The sequence below is a fragment of the Oncorhynchus keta genome, chromosome 10 (genome assembly GCF_023373465.1).
Source record: "Oncorhynchus keta strain PuntledgeMale-10-30-2019 chromosome 10, Oket_V2, whole genome shotgun sequence".
Lineage (NCBI taxonomy): Eukaryota > Metazoa > Chordata > Actinopteri > Salmoniformes > Salmonidae > Oncorhynchus > Oncorhynchus keta.
Window position 1 is genome coordinate 24,979,426 of NC_068430.1, and position 21,931 is coordinate 25,001,356.

The following is a 21,931-nucleotide window of genomic DNA, read 5'->3' on the forward strand; positions in this document are numbered from 1 at the left end:
AGAGTGCAACTTGCACTCCTTCCCGAGAGGGCTTAACTCTATTAGTGAGTGTTGTCCTTTCATATTTTCCCCATCTCACCGTCGACCTACATCTGTGTGCCTCTGCTTTCCCCCCTGCTCTCTCTCAGATCACGCATCACGCCACTTAGCAAACAGCCTTGTATGACAGGACATGTCCAACTGTCTATCCTACCCAATAGCAAGGCATTTCCATGCTCACGCACACCCGTTAGCCATCCAATGAGAGTTTGATGAGTTGGCCTCGTTTCACACCTCTCTGTTGTATTGTTGATGACTGGCTCAAGCAGATGGCTCGATATCTTTGAAGACTCCAGTAAGACAAGTGTGACAAATCATTCCGGGCCCCACAATCCCCCCTTCCAGCCTCCGTCCTCAATAAACTGTGGAATAATCTCACAATGTGAAAAGTATTTAACACACCAACAAAATTCTCCTCAGCACCATTCTCTCCATACCAAGTCCAAACATCTTTATGCATTTCACCTTCTTTTTAACTGCCTGGCCTCCACTTCCCGCTTTCATCCCATTCCAGCTGTGCAAACGCATGGTATGGTTGGTGTTAAACTATCAAAATAAAGAAAATCGATCACTCCATGTATAATCTCCCAGCAATTTAATGGGTCTTTACCAACGTTTTGGCATCACTGTGCCTTCCGCAGGGTAATGTCATAAATACTTGAACCTGGTTATATAGACACACAGTGCAATTACTGTAACCAATGACAGTGGTGAGGGGTGTGTCATAATGATTAAGTTAATTAAAATGAATTAGTGAAACTGTTAAAAAATAGTACATGGCATATTAAATATATTATGCTATTGTTATCTTATAGAAATAATGGAATATTGTACATCATATTAGCGTCAACATACATTATTGTTTCATTCAATTTCACATCATTTCATATTTCATTTTTGTTACATGTAATATTGGTTCAACCTGAATATATAATGAACATCCTCAACAGGGGGAACATATTAGGTGTACGCTAATAAGCTAATAATTTTTCAATATATAAAACTTGTTCATGAAGGAAAATGTGTTCATAAGAAGGGTATGAGATCAAAGTCAATATTGGTTGTTGTTGGTGTTAAAAAGCTTCCATGCACAGAGAGAGAGAGAGAGAGAGAGAAGGAGCTTCGCTCATCTGATGCGCTCATGACCTCCTTTACAGCACACTCTCATGAGAAATTCACGTCCACTCTCCCATCAGTCAAACTTCACAGAGTCAGACCCAGATGTGGATCACAGGGAAAGCAGAAGTCAAGTTGTGGCAGCCATAGCTGTTAATGCCTTCCTCACGCTGTGCATCCTCTCTCCCTCAAACCGAGCAGCCACACTCATAAATCAATCCGTCAATCCATTCAAAGTTGTTGAAATATGTCTAACGTCTCCATGGAATCAGGCTACATACATGTGGTGCAGGATGGTGCCATTGTCTTGTGTTGTGATGGAGTGACTTTCACATTCTTTTCATCACAGCATGTAGTAATTCAACACACAAGTTTACAGTACGTGTATTGAACAAAGTGTAAAATATCTGGTGAGCTATCTTTCTATCTCTTTAGTTTGTTTGGTACATTATCTAGTGATAGTTATATTCTTTGTACAATGAATAACATTTATGGCATGTAGACCTTCCCTGGGCAAAGGTGAATTATAACTCTGTGAAGTAATTCAACTAATATTTCATTTGTTATCAACAAGATGAACTTTAAGGTTTAATTTGACAGATTCTCATGCACATTCACAGCTGGTACAGCAGAATTATGACTCCAAAAGTCACACAAAAGTCATTTGCGCACCAGAAGAAGCCCCACCACCAGATAAATCATATTGGAAAACATGTCAACAGTATTCTCAAAATAGATCACCAAAATACCTGATCTAAATGCCATATCTTTTAAAAGAACATTAAAATGCAAGGCCACATATTTCAGATGGCTGTGATTGTATCCCCTCAACCGCCCATAGTTTCAGTCAAGGAAACATCAGGGACAACATGCAACAAACACCTCACCCCACCTGTGGGCTAGCACACTGTCTATGCATAGATCAGTACTTGTGAAGCAATGTGAAACCTAGAACTATTAATTGCAAAATGAAAAAGGAACAGGAACATCTGCAGTGCTGCAGGTGTGAATATCCATGTCCCCAGTGTAGTGATTCATTAATTGCATGACAATTCAAGACTTATCCTAACATGTAGCAATAGCTCATACTGAGTCAATCAATAGGACCTGTCATAGCCACAAAAAAGTAAACGGAAAAAAACAGTTCACAAGGCCTAAAGGCTAACCAGTTCAACAATTTATTGCAGATGTGCATTTTGAGACAACGGGAGGACATGACTTCACCATTTGGAAAGAATTATGCTCTATCATGAGACCCATTATAGGACACCTCTGAATCACGTAAAGATCATTCTGAATACACACTCACAACTCAACTCAAACAAATATATTTGATCCTTTTACAATTAGGAAAAGTTCAACATCATTGCAACAATAATGGATTATATATTTAGTTTGTAAACTAAATGGTAACACTACTTATACCTGTATAATAACAATGTAATTACTATAGGACAGTCCCTATGTTAATAACAAACACAGCTCAACTCCCTTACTATGTAACTACAATGCATACTGAATGCAACAACCTAGGGTAGGCTTACTAAGGTATGCGGAGGTCAGATTTACTTGATCTTTTTTTAAGTTAAGGGCGAAAAAACATTATTCACGGTGAAAGGAATTTTATAATATCTGTACATTATAGGAACACCTGTAAGTACAAAAGTACAATGAGTAATGTTTTGCTTTAGTATGCAATTAAGAATCAGTGGTAGAGACATTGTAAGTGTGTTGTGTGTTGTTGAAACTATACTTTCAGTTCCTGTTGATACTATGTTCCAGTCTTACTTCTGCTGGCACATGATAGCAATAGGAAGAAGAAGGATTGGGAAACTAACTGCAAATAACAATAAGCTGAACTCCGCCAAGCAGAGACATCTTTGTATTAGCACCTATTAATTATGACGATATATGGTATTAAAGTTATGGGACATCACCCTGGCCGGGGTGATCCTCAGTAAGGGATAAAAAGGGAAAACACCATCTTTGTACTGAGTGTGTTACTTGCAAATTACTGTAAGTGTATACTCCGGGTTGCAATCCTTATTAAACAAACTAACCTCTGATCAATGAAGTTTCCTGTGGTCACTTGTGTGCACATAGGGCAGAATTCCCTTAAAGTAGTATCAGAATTATATACAGCATTTGCAGCATTTCCACTGCTATCTATTACGGAAGGCTATCATTATCCGATTATAGTGCTTTAACCTGGTCCTTGTCCCTTTAATGCGGCACTCAGCAGTAAAAACAATAACATTGCCTAATCCTCACCCCTGGTTTGGTAAAAAGCTGAGGGATGGGGCTGGATAAATTGTATCACTCTCCAATTCCTAGATATCAAAATGATCGTTTTAACCATGTTTTGACGCTACGTAGTGTGTGTTTACACTGTCTTTGTTCACAAACATTGGAGTAAAACAATCTTATATTTTGGGTTCTGATGGGGTACGACAATTGAACTAAGCTCACGAGGCCTTTATAAGCTATATTAGTCAAGAATCAATGGGTACATATTGTTAATGTATAAGTCCCAAAATGTATATAGCAACTGCTGATCGCGCCTTTAAGACGCGGTGAGCATGAAAGGAGGTGGTGCGGTTTCACACCCGGGGTGAGAAACATGGGTTGGGTCAACGACTGGTGAGTGACAGCTGGTCACTGGCAGTCGAACCGCCTGTAGAATCCTAAACAGCCAGTGAGATTAGGAGTTCACCGTTCCTCAAATTTGAACAGCCAATTGCAAGGGAAATGGGAGGTTCCCTTGTGCATCCAAAGTGGGACTACTATGGAACGAAGACTGAAAAAAGTAAACTAAATCAAGAATAAACAACTCATAGTGGATACAGTCTGAAGTTGGGGACTGAATTTGTTAATAATCGGACAGCATCTGATAAACATTTCCTAGGCTCGTCGGATAGCATAACTCGTCGAGGGTGCGGCGAAATTGGGATCAATTGGCACTAGCAAGGTGTTTCTTTTTTTGGCGTTTTGCAAGCGTCATAAACGAGAAGTCAACGATAGTTTTCGGCACTAAACTTTGCCTGCCACATTTGCATAGCAATGGAACATTGTATCACAGTCCACGTTTTAGCCAACATTCCAAGCCCGCGATGAAGAGAAGATACGTTTCAACGTTTATTTTGAGTGCGGCGGCAACGCGCATAGGCTAGTATTTAGATAGTGTCAAATTATTCTAGGAAAATGTGTGTCACTTGTATGTTTGACATGCTGAAAGTTGTATTGAAAATGAGGATCCGCCGTTGATGTTTGCCATCCTTTTGCCTATTGCCTCTTTGCCAAGAGTCCTCGTTTTCAGCCTTTTATGGACAAGTTCTACTTCCATTTAATTATGTTTACTTGACAAGTTTGTAGCCTTATTGCTAAGTAAACCGTGAATCAACTTTGATTTCAGACCACATAGGACACGAGGAGAAAGTTGGACTAACTTGTTTTAAATTACTTATTTGGAAGAGTAGACCTATTGTCTACGTCACAAGTGTCTGTTTTTACTTAATTTTAGCACAACGCAATTGATGTACTATAACAGACCTCACTCTCTCTAAAACTGTATCATATTTCCAATTTGAGGAGAGATCAGTGGCCGCTCGATTAAACTGGATACAAAATGGCGGCGCCCCTGGAGCGAATTGGATCGGGTTCCCACTATGGTTTTTATTTAGTATTCTCGCTGGAACTGTTAATCAATTACGGTTTGAGCTCAGATTTACCATGTGCTCAGAACTGTACCTGCAATGGAGATTCTGTGGACTGTAGTAATTTGGATTTGACAGATACACCGCTGGACCTGCCGATTCGGACAGTTTCCCTGTAAGTAGATTCGAGCTGCCGTATTAATTGACCACCCAATATCAGGATAACATACAATGATGCCGAAGGGAACGCAGCCCCCCACCGACTGTCGGAATCATTGTTGCAAGGACATAAATTAATATTTAAATGAACTTTTATGGAGGTGTAACTTGCCTGATTGCATGGTTGTCTTATTACTTTGTACCAGAATCCAAATGGGCTATACATGCATGGACAGCGGAATACGGATAATGTCAAAACAACATCTTTGTCGATTTGTCATTTCCACTGAATCTGAAACTACTTAACAAGTTGCTTTCAATTGTTATCCCCTTCAATAATAGGCTTTATTGACATATTAGGCTACTCCCCATCTCCTGAATAGGCTACTTTAAGGGTGACCAAAATATATACATTTGGGAGAAAATAACCTATATAACTAAATCGTGTCAATTAGGAATATTTAGATACATGTTCAACAATATCTACTTATATATTTGGGCGAATCATTTTTCCAAGGAAATTGACTAGCTTAAATCTCATTGGATTTAAACCTCTGTGTTGTCTAAACATCACCTCCATATAGATGTATGACACTTACAATATTAGTCCTTTATCCTCTATTTGGTTCTGTGGCTGTGGCCCACAAATTGGATTTCTAGTAAATTAAGCATGTATTCTCAAGACATCATTGGCCACAATGGGGACACAGTCTGCAGGTTTGTTTAGGAAATGAGCCAATTGAGAAACATTTTCTTGGAATGTGTCTTGAAATTGAGAACATTTCATTCCTCATCCCATTGAAATGACACAGGTTGTTTATAGACCAGTTACTTTTTTTTCAATCATAATTTTGGCTCAAGCAGCAGTGGGACCACTGTTTCAATGGCAATTGTGAATCTTAAGGACAATTCAACTGTTTAGCAGGACTGTTGAGGAGGAGCGAGAGGGATATGTATACATCTTTTTTGGGGGGCTTGGGGGTTAAAAAGTGAATCTTCTCAGACTCCCAGGTTCCTGTTTGAGGCAGTTTGTCTTCCCCTGGGAAGTGAGGAATGCAACTTTTAAAAAGTCCTCTAAAATGTGAGTAATGCTGCCTTGCCCTTTAGCACCACAGTGGTGTTTATGGCATAATGTAACACTGATGCATAGGTATACAGTACTATACTATCTTCAACAACACCACTACTAGAGCAATGGGGACAGGTTTCTCATCTGGAATGGCTAAAAGAAAACATTGTGGTGTGATATCTGGTGCCCGGCGGATCTTGTCTAGACCAAATATATATATATATATATATATATGTGTGTGTGTGTGTGTGTAATGTTAGCATACTTGTTATGTTAGCATACTTGTTATCTGTAAGTACCTTATTGGTCAAAATTAAGCTGTGACATACTCTTGTTTTCAAATTGAATGGTTTTATTGCATTGAATTAATCTGTAAATCACTTAGGCTGTGTATTTCTCCACGTTTGTAGAAGCCACAAAGGGAGACTTTCTTCTCTGGTTTTCTATTGAGACTGTATGTGATCCCATTAAAACGCTTATCCCAGTTCATTTGACTTGTTGAAAGGAGGAGATGCATTCGTATAGGTGGATATTTCACTCTGTTTACAAAACGTGTGTGTGGATGGGGGTTGGGCACAGGGGAACTGCCATTCACTCTCGCTCATTACAAAGAATCCACTTTTTTTCCCCTCTTGGCACTTCAAAAAGCTGGGCGTTTAAAAGTTTACTGCACACATTGTGTAGGGAGAGAGGTGGAGATGAATTGGCAGTCACTGTGGACTGCTCACTGGTCGACTGGAGCTACCTCTATAATTTATGGTCAAACGGATATGCCTCATGGTTTGGCCTGGTCTGAAGAAAGGTCCACAGAGACTCACTCAATGCATCACGTAAGGAAGGAGAATATTAAACATGAACATTTTATCAACAAATACCTTTAATCCTCAATCTTAATCATTTTTAGACTGGACTATACTATGAATTTTGAATCTAAACGTTAAAATAAAATCTTACTAGGATTCATTGAGATCCTAGTTTTAGACCACTGTGTAAGTGTCCAGTCAGGCCATGCTGGATTTCACACCAAATTTTTGTCTCTCAACCTCTGGGGAAAATGTGCCAAGTGGGGGGAATAAAGTGTCCCTGTTATGTTTAGACCTGACCTGGGTGGATGCTAGCAGTAATAGCGTTCGGTCAGTCAGTGAGGTGGGTAAGCGGACATTACTGTTGGGTGTCTATAAAAACAAGATTGGTCCAGCTCACAGTGAGCTGCTCTGAACTGGTTCTTCTGTAGCAGAACGCCATTGTGTTGGTTAGGACAAGATGGACGGCTTGTCATGATGGCTTGAGTTTTAAAAATGTCTGAAGTCCTAGATAATTTTTTGTAATGCTCCTATTATTTAAATTCTTTAACTGTTTAAAATAATTACAAGAATTACATTTCTCATTCTCTTCATATACTCTGTGCTCATGAACAAATAGTGACTTGCTGTTGTGGTTATATTTTATATAGGCCTAGTGTAGTGATGACAACTCCTACAGTAGCATGGATTTATTAGGGGTAGATGGGGCAGAGACTGGGTGCTCCTCTACAGTATATCCGTCAGTAAGAGCGAGAGTTTTCTGAGGAAACTCTCTGGGCACAGCTTGGTGAAAAATTGAGCCATAATGCCTTCCAGTTGTCAAAAATAGTTTCCCTGTTCTGCCCTGTTTTTACAGCTCCCCTGTGACACTACTGCCTTGATGGAGATAGTAGGAAACAAGCAGGTGTTTGGCATATCAGCCAAAGGGAAAGCAGAGGAGATTGATCTTACAGGGCGAGATCACGAGGCATTGAAATAATTAGATGGGGAAATTGGTGAGAGTGACCACTGGTTATTTAGGGAGAATGTTAATATACTGTACTTCAAAACAAGAGATTTAAGGGTATTCTATATTTTTGATGTTGCCTTTATTAAACGTATCAGAATATAGTGGTAATTATGCATGTCCATAAGGCTGTAAACACATCAAAGATTGTTCCCTATATAAGTGCTCTAGTAGTTTTCTGATGAATAGCCTAATAGATACCCATTGCAGGCTTCCTCTCAGTCGTTGAGAATCTCTCTCGAGTGGTGGTTTGTGGTCACTGTAAAGTGTCTCTGCCTGCAATGCCATCCGTGTTATGGGTTTTACAGAAGTAAATAAAAGCATGAACATTATTAACATTGGCTCCGATCGATGTGGTTTGATACAGGGACAAGGTAGAGTCTCTGTGTCTTTAAGAAGTCTCTCCTGCTTTGTCCTTCATTTCTACGGCTGTGGTCTACAGTGTCACCTATATTCACTCAAACAGGAAGGAGAATTCTCTGGATTGATCCTTTTACAAACCAGCTTTTGCTGAGTGGTTTCCTACACAGGCAATAAATGTCAAGCCCTGACAGACAACCAACTACTCACTGCCTCTTTTGACAAACAAGTGTTGCGCTGTATAACAGTATCACGGACCAAAACATCATGATACTTATGATTAGTGATGCACCGATATCACATTTTTGGATGATACCGATATTCAATATTTTCCTTGACAAAATAAACGATACCGATATAAAAAAAAATGTAGCGGCCTTTTAAGCATTCTAGTACAGTTAACTATTTAACACACGCGCATGGACGCATCGGTCTGAGGCACTGCATCTCGGTGCAAGAGGTGTCACTACAGTCCCTAGTTTGAATCCAGGCTGCATCACATCCAGCCGTGGTTGCGAGTCCCATAGGGTGGCGTACACTTGGCCCAGTGTCATCCGGGGTAGGCCGGCATTGTAAATAAGAATTTGTTCTTAACTGACTTGCCTAGTTTTAATAAAGGTTACACACACCACACTGACCAAAAAGTTATTTTAGTTGCCTTTTACTTTTGTCCCCATTACCAGTAAAACATAATCAAAACCTATTTCTTTCACTTACTTGCTGTGCTGTTTCGTTGTTCATTTGTTCAGTCATTCAATTCTCAACTAGGATTTATATGAAACACCTCTTGGGTTTTTGCATGTCACATAACACTATTTGACTTGCCAAATAAGCTGGTTGACCAATCAGGACCTGAATATGACTGCACGTCACATAATAATTGAATGCATTCATACGTTTTTGATGTAGTTATTACACATTGATTACACTATCACTCGTATTTCATATGTCACAACGATTCAGCGATATGTATGCTATGATGCTGGTAAAGTTGTCTCGCACATCTACAGTGCTGATTATAATTATTTTTTATTTTTTTAAAGCTAGCTAGCTCATGGATGCAAACAATGTTCTTCCCTCAAAACAGAGCAAAACGAAATCTGTTTCAGTAGCTATCGTTAGCTAGCTAAATATATAACTAGGTGTCATCAAAAATAACCCTAATTTATAAGACAGTTCTTATTTGATTAATGGTGGTCGGAACATCTGTGACGCTAGCAACAATAAAGATTAGCCACAATAGTGGACTTTGCGGTTAGCCTTCAAAATAAAAGTATGTCATTGACAGTGATGCAAATTAATACAAATAGTAGAATTATGGCATAATTGACTAGATCGTGCTAAACGAGGTTGGAATGTTATATAAAATTAACAAAAGACAATAATTTGACATCTGTTGCAATCACACTGGATGTATTCTACTTTAGAATTGCATTGGGGCATACTTATTTCACTTTACAGCCTTACCTATGGGTTGGGGATCAATGACATGGTGTATCAGTCTACTCGGTGACACCCAGAGAACATTAGCATTGTAGCTCTTATTGCGGGACTCTGAAACAACTGTGAATTGAGCCACATTTATTGTCAACCTATTTGGATTGAACACTATTCCAGAGGAAAAACAATACTGCGTGGATGTTTTGGAGTCTGATAAATCTGAGGAGGACATTGGGAAAAAATATATTAGGTATGGAGTAGACTGTTGCTCCTTTCATTGATCTCCAATCCTTAGGTAAAACTTTACAGTGCAATATGAATGTCAATACACACAATAGGCTGACTGGGGAGATGATTTCTCACAGTCCTGCGATAAGAGCTACAACGCCAATATTTACGTGAACTCTTCACAGTTGTGTTCTGTGGGTGTCACCGAGTAGACTGATACCCCATTTCATTGCTTCACATTCCAACCTGGTTTAACATGATCTAGTCTAAATATGGCACGATTCCACCAATTGTAACCTTCTGCATCACTTTCAGAGAGGTACTTTTATTTTGATTGCAAACTGCAAATTCCACTATTGTGGCTAGCTTCACACCACAACCCGGTCAGGTCGAGCCTCACTAGCCAGATGAAGCTACCTGGCTGCTTTTAACGTTAGCTTTGGGCAACAGGGTTAAGTAGCTGGCTAGGTATTTATTTTCATGAACTGAATTTCAATTTCAATAGGCGAACAACAAGTGGCTACCTAGCTAACCCTTACAAGGATTCCTAAATCATTGATAAGAGCAGTGAAAATGACTGCAATTTCTACTGGTAATTGTTTTCAGGCTAGTTGGTACTAGCTTTGTATTGGTACCAAGCTAAAGCTAGCTAGCTACTCCAGAAGTTGCAGTTGAAAAAATAATGCTTTATTACCACCTCGGTATTGTAAACACATCGTTCATGGCCGGTGTTCGCTTGTTTGCGGCCTTTTTTTTGTACAGCTTTGACAGTGCTACTGATAGTAGTGGTGGCGCCTGGCTTGCATGTGCAAATTCAGAACACACAACATTCGATAATAGAACTGTGTTATTTGACGTGTCAAATTAAAAGCTAATTTAGCGCGTCATAGTGTTATTTGACATGTATCTTTTTTGACACGCAAAGACCCAAACGGCGTTCCATAGTATGTCATGAAGTTACGAGCAGTGAAGCTATTACTGTGTAACTCCGGTAAGGCAACATCTGAACAATAGCGCACTTGGTGACGTTAGTGTGTACCGGTGCTCGACCAGTTGCGAAAGCCAACATCACCCACAACAGGGAACGGTTGATTGTCAAGGGCAATGAATTCCATTATCTTGGCCTTAATGTATTTTGCCTTTGAGTTGTCTCGCTGAAATGTTCTTACTCTTTCAAATGACTGTGATCCACACCGCAGACATTGTGGGCTAGGTTAGGAATGCTGGGTAGCCAAAATTTTATGTGGCGTCATGACGTCATGTACCTACGTTTTTATATAGGTACGCACGTCAGCTTTGGCATCGTTTTTTCACATTGTCATTAAACTAGACATCGGGCCGATACCGATGTTGGCATTTTTAGCTAATATCGGCTGATTCGGATATGGTCACCGATATACCTTGCATCCCTACTTATGATACCAACATTTTAGAATAGCTTAGTACTGTTTCATATGATGCTACAGAATTTTTCAGCCCTGTTTATAAGCTCAGTTGAATTGAAGCAACAGCCTCTAGTCTCTTGTATGGGCAGGTCCAATAATATCCACTTCACTATCATGCTCATATTATATGTGGCAGCTGTAATCAGCCAGCCTCATCCCCTAACAGCCCTCACTCACCTGCTTCTCTCCGTCAGCTCATCATGCACATATCACGTGTGGCAGCTGTAATCAGCCAGCCTCATCCCCTACTAGCCCTCACTCACCTGCTTCTCTCCGTCAGCTCATCATGCACATATCACGTGTGGCAGCTGTAATCAGCCAGCCTCATCCCCTAACAGCCCTCACTCACCTGCTTCTCTCCGTCAGCTCATCATGCACATATCACGTGTGGCAGCTGTAATCAGCCAGCCTCATCCCCTAACAGCCCTCACTCACCTGCTTCTCTCCGTCAGCTCATCATGCACATATCACGTGTGGCAGCTGTAATCAGCCAGCCTCATCCCCTAACAGCCCTCACTCACCTGCTTCTCTCCGTCAGCTCATCATGCACATATCACGTGTGGCAGCTGTAATCAGCCAGCCTCATCCCCTAACAGCCCTCACTCACCTGCTTCTCTCTGTCTACTTTTCATGTGTGCATCTTTTCCTCCGTCAGTTCTTTTAAATATCATTTGACCTTGATGGCGAGCGGGGATGCAGATCCATACTCTGATTAGTCTTCTATTGTTAGACTTGTACATTGGAGCAGCACGCAAAGCGAGCAATGTTGATACATTGTATAACTTCATCGCCTGTTATAACCAAGCGCACAGACCAGTCTGAGTAGACTGACTGCAAGTTCATTGTCATGCAGCCTCTTGAGTGTCAGAGAGGGGAAATTGAGCCTGAAGGCATGCCTGCAGCTTTACAGCAAAGAAAACAGTCTCCAGCCTAAGCAGTTAAAAATTGGCACGCATTTGATATAATGTCACAAATCATGCCGCTGGCCACTTTAAAATAATCCCAGGTTGCTAATTATTGGTTTGACAACAAACACGGTTGTTCAGTCACGTTACCAAGCTAGATAGTAGCCTGGTAACTTGACATTTTATGTTTTTAGGCAAATTTGATTGGCACAGGAAGAAAGGAAAAGGGACTGCTACTCGTGCTTCAAAGGTAGGATTCATATAGGCCTAATGTAAGTCTAAACTATATCAAATACATTTATTTCTGCTCCTCCTTCAATTCTGTTTGGAAGGAAGGGAGAGGTCTGTGTTAACTAAAGAGCAAAGAACATTTCAGGCAGTGTTTTCCCCATACTGCCACAATGACATGCAGATCATTATGCATGTATAGTCCTTCCTCCCATTCCTCTAGCCAAATCACTGGTCAGTCTATTCGCCTTTCTATGCAGTATTCTATAATACAGTGTGAAGTTCTACTCTATACAACATATTGAATTTAAGTGAATTTCAGTGAAAGGTTTTTGGAGAACGTTTTGAAAAGGGGAAAAGTGTGGGGACAGGATGCTTGGCCACTTTATTTCTTTTCTCTGTGGTATCTATTATTTGGACTAGTGTTGTTGGTATTGTGACAACACTATGACAGGCTTTCTGTTACTGCATCATATGCCCCTCTGCCTTCAACCTCTATGGTTTGGCTTTTGCCCAAAGGAAACGGGTTTGTTTTGGTGGTTTCCTGACAGGCTCTGGTCTGGTGGTTCCTCTGATCTTGGGTCCAGTTCACCTGGCCTGAGGGGGTGCACTGATGGGGTGTTGGGGGTGGAGATTCTGCTGGGGGGTTTCTGCCTGCTGCCTGTAAGTGTTGTCAACATCACAGTCAAGTGCATGTCTGGTTTAACTGGATGAAAGTTCTGTAGTCTGACTGAACCAACTACAATCATCATGCAAATAAACACTTAAACTTTGCAGAGGAGATTGCTGTTGCTGGTAATCAAGGATGTTGCCATCGTGTGACTGGTTACCATGGATCTTGAGCCAGGTGGTATGAATGAAGGAATGATTGATAGCAGATCAAACTGCCATAATGAAACACAAGCTAAAACCAAAGCGGTTATCTCCATTTCCTTAACCCCAGATGAACATATCCACAGTGGAACAGCCATACAACAGCAACTGTACAGACTGCAGGACTGTGGCTCGTTTGGTTTCAAGGGCAATTCTTTCTAAGCAGTCTTGTAAACTTGTGGTATTGAGAATGCTTTTAGTAGTCTTGGATTAATTTCAGGGGAGCCCAATTTGAGAACCAGGGTCTCATTCACAATGTTTCACAATAACATTTTATATTCCAAAATAACAAAAGTAGTAAAAAAAAAAGGTACATTTTCAACAAAAAAACCATTACAATCAATCGAAACAATTGCATTCCTTAATTAAACACCTGAGTGCTAAACTTCCCTAGCGGCACCAGGGAATCAAGATGGAAGGAATTTAGCAGGTTATTGCAACAATGGGGCCTTACGCCTATGATGTCCCTAGGCCCTAAAGCAACATCATTCTCTAGTTTCCTGGGGTTTACCATTATATCCATAGTGCTCTGATTTGATCATTCCTACAAATAATCCTGTTGGTGCTAATGTTTGATATTTACAGTAGATAGACGCTCAGTGCTTGCCTCAATAGAAAAGTATGGCTTTTATTTATTGTTTTATGAAAATGTAAACTTTTATACTACAGTTTAAAATGAAACGTGTGTCATGTATGTATGGATATAGATAATATCTATATCCATCTATCTAGACAAACACATTAGCAGCAATAAGTGAGTAGAGAAGTCCTTTTCATAACTATAGATAAAAGTTGACATTTACATTAAGTTATGAAGTGAGCTCATCGCTGTGTTCACTGTAATGACAATTGAACAGCTGCTGCCAGAAGTCATTCCATAGGAATCCAGTCAACAGAATAGATGGCCTTTTTTTTCCCTTTTTGTTTAAGCCAGTGTCTACAAAGTTGGTTAGATAAATGAATCATCTGTGAATTCTGTAGGCCTACATCTGGTAAGAGTTTGGAAACCTGATTTAAAAAGAAAAGAGAACGACTTGGAGAGGTATTGCGAAGTGGAGAACCCTCTAAACAGGCCGCCACAACCAAGAGCTGATAGCTGTGTGCTCACCAGAGCCAAGCATTCTTACCTTCCAAAAAACCTGCAGTGGCCGTGTCCACTTATTTAGTAGAAAACAGAGCCTTTCAGTACCTGCACATAAATCCACACACACAGACCTACATACAGTTGTTTATAAAGTTCAGGCCTGTATTTGGCCCCATTCTCTCTCCGTGGATGATGGTGTAATTATTGCAGGCTTTTCTTTTTGCAAGCATAATAAACATTAAGCAGGGGGAAATATATTGTTCAATGATCAGTCATTTTCTTCACTTTGAAGTACAGAATATAAGATCAGCGGCTAGTCAAGAGGGAAATGGAACAATACTCCCTCAGAATGGACATATTGATGTTATTCTTTCAGATTCATTGAGGCGGTTCATTTCCTTTTGCTCGTAATCAAGGAGTCTAGCGACTGTGGAACAAATGAGGATTTGCTATCAAACTCCAATCCGGGTGTGTATTGTGCATGAGACTGTTGTGCTCCTCCCTTGTGGCATCTTTGGGCCTAAGTTCATGCTGAGACCTGTTTGTCTATATATCAACCTTTAAGGTATACCGGTATGGATTTTTACAATACAGTCTACAAAGTTATTTTGATAAAGTGCTAAATTAAAAGTTAAACTAAAATTGACTACTTCTCTTTCAGTTTGGTTGAGTATAAAACCATCAGAATGGAGAAATCCCATTGAAGCCACTGCATATTCATTTGTTACCACCCTAGGGTCCTGCACTACTCAAAATATTTATAAATGTAATCATTCAGAAACATAATGCTGACTTACCGATATTTCGGCCATATCGCCCAGCCCTCTTGGTGTGGTGGGGCACCATTGCTAAATGAATATTGTTGAAACACCGGGTGTATTGTGACACTTTTTAAATAAAAATGTTTTTGTTTGTGGCTGCTTTCTCAGTCTTGTCCACCCTCTCTTGCCTGTGTTTTGCGGGAGTCCAAAACAGTGGTGGTGGTACTCCCGTGTATGCTCTAACTGCCGTTGCCTGGCTGTAAATGGGCCTTTATGACAGGAAGGTAGGAGGGGAGGGGGGGGACGGGGGACAGCACAGTGTTGTATTGTGCTCTCTTTGCCTCTGTCTGGCTGGCCCTCTGTTTGGCCTATGGGCGCTCTCCCTCTTCTCCGAGCTCCCCGACAGACGGAAGGTTATTCTTTGACCAATTTATGGCTGGTCAGACCACATAAAAGCTCCGCTGTTTCCCAGCTGCATCACAGAGGCCCTATTACTGATATCATTTCGCACTTCCAAAGAGCGAAGTTCACACATCTTATCAGCGATAGAGATGAGCAGATAGAAGATTCCGGTCTAGTAGAACCCTTCCCCACCCCCTTCCCCTCTGCAGTCTGCCTTTAATTACGAGGGCACAGTCATAAGAAATAACATCACTCCCAAGCTCTTTGACGGAATACAAAACAAGTCAATGTGGTGTTTTTTGGGAGTCGTGATGAAGGGTTTATGACGTCAATCCAACAATGTGTAATGGTTGAAGTCTAGTGCTGTGGGGGGATTTGAGTGTTTTGGGAGGTTTGAGGCAGGTCAGATTGTCTTGTCAGACAGGTTTTATAGTTGTTCAGTCTAGGCCTCTCCATCCTCCACTTCCACCTTCACCTCAGTTGATCCTGGTTGCGCAACTCCTTGCATGCTTTAGATCAGGGATGGGGAAACTGCCCCCCCCCTTGTAGACCTGCTGATTTATGTCTTTCTTCCTCCATTATTTATTTGGCTAAAAGCTAGGCATGAATTACCTTGCTGACACTTTCTGGTCAAGAACATAGCAATGTGATCTTGATCATGCTGACTAATGTTAAACAAGCCTGCTCATTTAGATAAACAGCAGAATTCTTGCTGTGCCATGCAATGGAATTCACCATTCCAGAGTTTCAGCAGAGGGAATAACTTTTTGTAGTGTTCGCCACACTCCATCACAGATTTCTCTTAGCTTTCAAAATAATGTGTTTTTGGACTGGTAAATTGACCACAGAGATCATTGAGGTTAAGAGTTTTTGGACATATCAAAGTTTATTTGTCACGTGCACCGAATACAACAGGTGTAGTAGACTGTGAAATGCTTACTTACAGGCTCTAACCAATGGTGCGAAAAAAGGTGCGTGTGTGTAGGTAAGTAAAGAAATAAAACAACAGTAAAAATACATTTTTACTGTTAGTCGGGCTTATTGAGGTAGTATTTAGATATGGTTAAAGTGACTGCATATATGATGAACAGAGAGTAGCAGAAGCGTAAAAAGAGGGGTTGGCTGGTGGTGGGACATAATGCAGATAGCCTGTTTAGCCAACGTGCGGGAGCACTGGTTGGTCGGGCCAATTTAGGTAGTATGTACATGAATGTATAGTTAAAGTGACCATGCATATAAGATAAACAGAGAGTAGCAGCAGTGTAAAAGAGGGGTTTGAGGGGGGGGGGCACACACAATGCAAATAGTCAGGAATCTTATGGCTTGAGGGTAAAAACTGTTGAGAAGCCTTTTTGTCCTAGACTTGACATTTTAGTTTTTAATGCCTAGGTTTTTGGACCTTTTCTGTCCCATAACCTTCGCCACCTGTGTTGTGCCCAGTACATTGGATTGTGCCCCTGAAGCGTTATGGTATGGCTGATTCTGGAGAACGTTAGCCCCAGTCAGTGAGGGGTAATACCACCCCCTCTACTTGTGACTGTAGAACAGAAGGAAGCTATGGTGTTGTCCCCAGCTGCTCATAACGTAGGTGTTAAAACACACTGAAACTTATCTGATCAGATAGGCAAGACAATGAAGGTGAATGAACAAGGGAAGACACATCTGGAGTTGTATAAACACTCCCTTGGCCTTCCTGAGATTGAGAATACATACAGACACACACCGTTTGTTTGTTATTGTGGTCTCTGGCACCAGATTTTTCTCCCAATGTGACCTTCTCTCTATTCTAAATGGACAACAGCAAACAATGACTGACATGCTCTACATTTCTGTAGTTCTTTTATCTTATACCAATATAGCACTCAGCTTGTTTTTCCTTCTGAAAGCTGTTGAGGGGGCAGCAGCCCTCCTCTGAACGGTGTTTTATTGGTTGTTTGTAATGAGGAGCTCTCCAGTTAAGCTTTATTATCCTCAGTTTGCACTGATCAGGGCCTTGTTAAAGGCTGGCGCTGATTGTTGTGGAAGATTACTGTGGTCGATGTCGCTCACTGTGCTGCGCTGAGGTGTTCTCAGCTGTGTTTGTAGCTTCCGGTGCCGCCCAGCCTGGCAGAGGAAACCCTGTGATTTTTCACTTTGCTTCAGTATAATGAGGTAATTGTCTCCTGTAACAGGGAGAGCAATTTAGCAATCTGTGGTACAATGGCGGTGGGAGGGCCCTGCCAATTATCGTAACACACCGCCCTATCAGGGCTGCCTGCGGGGCCCATACACTCTACCATTTATCTCCTCACACACACACGTATACTGTAGAGACTGACTTATCTTGGCAGGTAGCCTAGTGGTTAGAGCGTTGGGCCAGTAACCGAAAGGCTGCTAGATCAAATCCCTGAGCCTACAAGGTAACAATCTGTCGTTCTGCCTCTGAACAAGGCAGTTGACCCACTGTTCCTAGGCTGTCATTGTAAATAAGAATTTGTTCTTAACTGACTTGCCTAGTTAATGTTAGTCTCTGTGCAAGTGAAGTGGTGGCTATTAAATGCATTGTTAGTCTAAACTGCAAATTGACTTGTACACAGATGGATGTCTGTGTATCCATTGTGTAAACCAAGTCAGAATCAGTATTGATTGGGAACAGTACCCAAATGGAACAGTACCCAAATGGGACTACAGGGTTGTCGCAATGTTAGAGGGAGTTCTCACAGTTGGGGGAAAACCCCTGTAAAATGGAGAGTCAGGTGGTGGTGGGTGTATCAACAATATTAATCAGTCTGTTCTCTTTATTACAGACATCTTGGCCACAACAAGCTGACAGCCATTGACGTCGAAGTCTTCTCGAACCTCCCAAACCTACGAGAGCTGTAAGTTCCTCAGACATGCTACTCTCTCCTCCCTCTGTCTCTCTGTGTGAGTATTCTCCTCTCATCCAGGAGTTCCCCTTGGCTTTGTGTGTGTGTGTGCACTGGGCTCAGCCTTTTTAAATGGCCCTCATTCAGAACAGCACAGTATCGATTGTCAAGCAGACAGATGATCTATGAACGCAGTTCCTCACAAAGTGCTTCCCCTTCACGTTCTAATGGACTGCCCTGTGTGTATGTGTGCTTAGTCTAATGAAATGCTTTCTGTTAGCAGTAGGCCTAGCAGGCTTCCCAATGATGCTATTAGACGGGGCATCAGTTATGTCCTTACTGGACAGTACCCTGAACAAACATGGCAGTTGATCGGCATCTCACACATGGAACACTCACCATAATTGTCAGGTCCCTAACTGCTATGTAGGACAGTAGTGTCAATGGACAGAAATTCTGTCACACACACACTCTACATTCCAGCATCCTTGTATGTATTGTCTTGAAATTAGTCCAATTGAGAATAAAGTAGGGCTGGTGGTTTCTATATGAATCTTTCTCCATCACTTGACACCAGTCAAGCTGAACCCTGGCTTGTAAATGTTTGATACATTCAGGAGGGTCGATCTCAACCCAGGTAGGGAGGGCACAGACACTCTGACATCTGTTAGAGACCAAGCACACACACTAGTCGGACACCGCTTTATCCAGCTATGTTTTACTCACATACAATTCTGTTATTCTAGGAATGAATCTTACACACTGCACATGGATACAGTAACTCCATAACTATTTCCTTACTACACTGTCAACCCCAAGAGGAAACCTCGTGTTGTTACTTCAGTTCCATGTTATCTCAATACAATGTTCTGTTACTTTCTCCTTTCAATCCATTATGTCCTCTAACATCATTGCGTCTGTGTTTCCCTCAGGCGCTTGGACCATAATGAGCTGACGTCCATCCCTGATCTAGGTCTGGCTATGTCTAAGATCGCTTTCCTCTACCTGTGAGTACACCTTTCATTTACCAGCATGGGGACGTCAAGCTGGCATCCCACTGTCCTCAAACTGCTATCCCTCACTGACTTGTCAATGTGTGTTTGAGTGCAAGTTTAGTTATGACCAAGAATCAGGGGCATCAATTGTGTATGGAGGTCGTCATACCCTAGCTCAACACCAACAATTTAAAATAGGCCACGGAAATCATTTCAATCCCGATTTTAAAAGGCAAATGCCGTTTGTCAGGCTGGCTTTAGGACCATGCGGATGGCTCAGAGCTGGTGGGCAGGCTGTTTGATGGAGAGCTTATCGACATAGCTGCAGTGAACAGCACAACTCTTTCTCTCATAACAGTGCAGATGTAGTAGATGGCTAGGTAACTGGCCTGACATGAAACTTAACTAGAGTTTTTAATCCCGATGTAGAAATGCAGTAAATGAGCTTAAATTGTATTTAAAAAAAGAACCCCCGGCAACCTGTTAACTTTGCCATACCCTATGTTAAAAAATGATGCCCCTGCCAAGAATACTGGTGAGACACTCATTCTATTTGAATTGCTATCCTATGACGGTATTATGTCAGAGATGAACTATATATACGAAAGGATGTGGACACCCCTTCAAATTAGTGGATTTGGCTATTTCAGCCACACTCGTTGCTGACCGGTGTTTAAAATTGACCACTCTGCAATCTCCGTAGACAAACATTGGCAGTAGAATGGTCTTACTGAAGAGATCCGTGACATTCAACTTGGCACTGTCATAGGATTTTTACCTTGCTAGAGCTGCCTTGGTCAACTGTCAGTGCTGTTATTGTGAAGTGGAAAGGTCTAGGAGCAACAACGGCTCAGCCGCAAAGTGGTAGGTCACACAAGCTCACAGAATGGGACCGCTGAAGTGCGCAGCGTGTAAAAATCATCTGTCCTCGGCTGCAACACTCACTACTGAGTTCCAAACTGCGTCTGGAAGCAACGTCAGCACAGGAACTGTTCATCGGGAGCTTCATGAAATGGGTTTCCATGGCCGAGCAGCCACACACAAGCCTAAGATCACCATGCGAAATGCCAAGCGTCGGCTGGAGTGGTGTAAAGCTTGCCGCCATTGGAATCTGGAGCAGTGGAAATGTGTTCTCTGGAGTGATGAATTGCTTCACCATCTGGCAGTCCAACTGACAAGTCTGGGTTTGCTGGATGCCAGGAGAATGCTACCTGCCTGAATGCATAGTGCCAACTGTAAAGTTTGGTGGAGGAGGCTGTTTTTCATGGTTTGGGCTCGGCCCCTTAGTTCCAGTGAAGGGGAATCTTAACACTACAGCATACAATGACATTCTAGACAATTCAGCACTTCCAAATTTGTGGCAACAGCAAGGCCCTTTCCTGTTTCAGAATGACAATTCCCCCGTGCACAAAAGGAGGTCCATGCAGAAAAGGTTTGTCGAGATCAGTGTGGAAGAACTTGACCAGCCTGCACAGAGCCCTGATCTCAACCCCTCAAACACATTTGGGATGAATTGGAACGCCGACTCTGAGGCAGGCCTATTCGCCCAACATCAGTGCCCGAACTCACTAATGCTCTTGTGGCTGAATGGAAGCAAGTCACCACAGCAATGTTCCAACATCTAGTGGAAAGCCTTCCTAGAAAAGTGGAGGCTGTTATAGCCGCAAAGGGGGGACGAAGCTCACACTTACTTTTGGTCATGTAGTGTACATTGATTGCCTCTCTTTAATGGATGTGAAGCATTGACTGTGCTGAGCACTGAGACTAGTGCTCCAGAGTTCTATCCTGGTTAGTTTGTCAAACTCTGCCTGGAGGGACTGCCTGCGCTGGCATCTCACAGGAGATTTACTGCCCTATTTTGGAAGAGCCGCTGTGTGTGTGTGTGTCACAGCTGTGAGCCCAGTGGCTGACCCTCGACAGACACACAATTGTGACACTGTCCTGCTTGCCTGGCCTACAGAGTAAGTCAGTCTTTGTTGTTTTCCAGCCTCCAACAGTTCACCCGTCATGGTGGCTACAGAACATTCTAGTTTCTAGGGATGTAACGATTCAAATCAGTCTGATTCAAATGTTTAAGATACGAGAGCATCGGTCTGCGGACGCCAAACCGATTCAAATGTAGCGTGCATCAGTCAGAAAATGTATTCCTTTGTGACAACTGATGCGCCCTCTCCTTCAGTGTCAAACTAAGCATGTAATGGTTTTGACAGACATTGATCAACAAGTAATTTTGCATGCCGAACAACCCCAGGGAATATCAGAAGCCTAGTGAAATGGCCTACTGTGCCCAGCTTCTCACGCTGAGAAACGCAAGGTAGACTGCTTGTTCTTGATCATGTACATCTGTGTGGCACCTTCAGCATTCAAATGCTAAAAGTATTTTTACCCCTCGACTTGTTGTGATACAGCCTGAATTCAAAATGGATTAAATGCTTGTTTCTCCTCACCTATTTACACACAATACCCCATAATGGCAAAGGGAAAACGTGTTTTTAGAAATGTTTGCACATCTATTGAAA

The 21,931-nt window shown here is 41.7% G+C and overlaps 1 protein-coding gene across 1 annotated transcript in view; it reads left to right on the top strand.

Annotated features, from left to right (window-relative positions):
- Positions 1–3,915: 3,915 nt before the first annotated feature.
- LOC118388153 (leucine-rich repeats and immunoglobulin-like domains protein 1) overlaps positions 3,916–21,931 on the top strand; it is a 48,771-nt gene continuing 30,755 nt past the window's right edge. Inside the window, exons 1-3 of the mRNA XM_052526745.1 lie at positions 3,916–4,983; positions 18,358–18,429; positions 19,350–19,424. Of these exons, the coding sequence (XP_052382705.1) occupies positions 4,781–4,983; positions 18,358–18,429; positions 19,350–19,424 (350 nt within the window). The 5' untranslated portion in view covers positions 3,916–4,780. The remainder of the gene's footprint in view (positions 4,984–18,357; positions 18,430–19,349; positions 19,425–21,931) is intronic.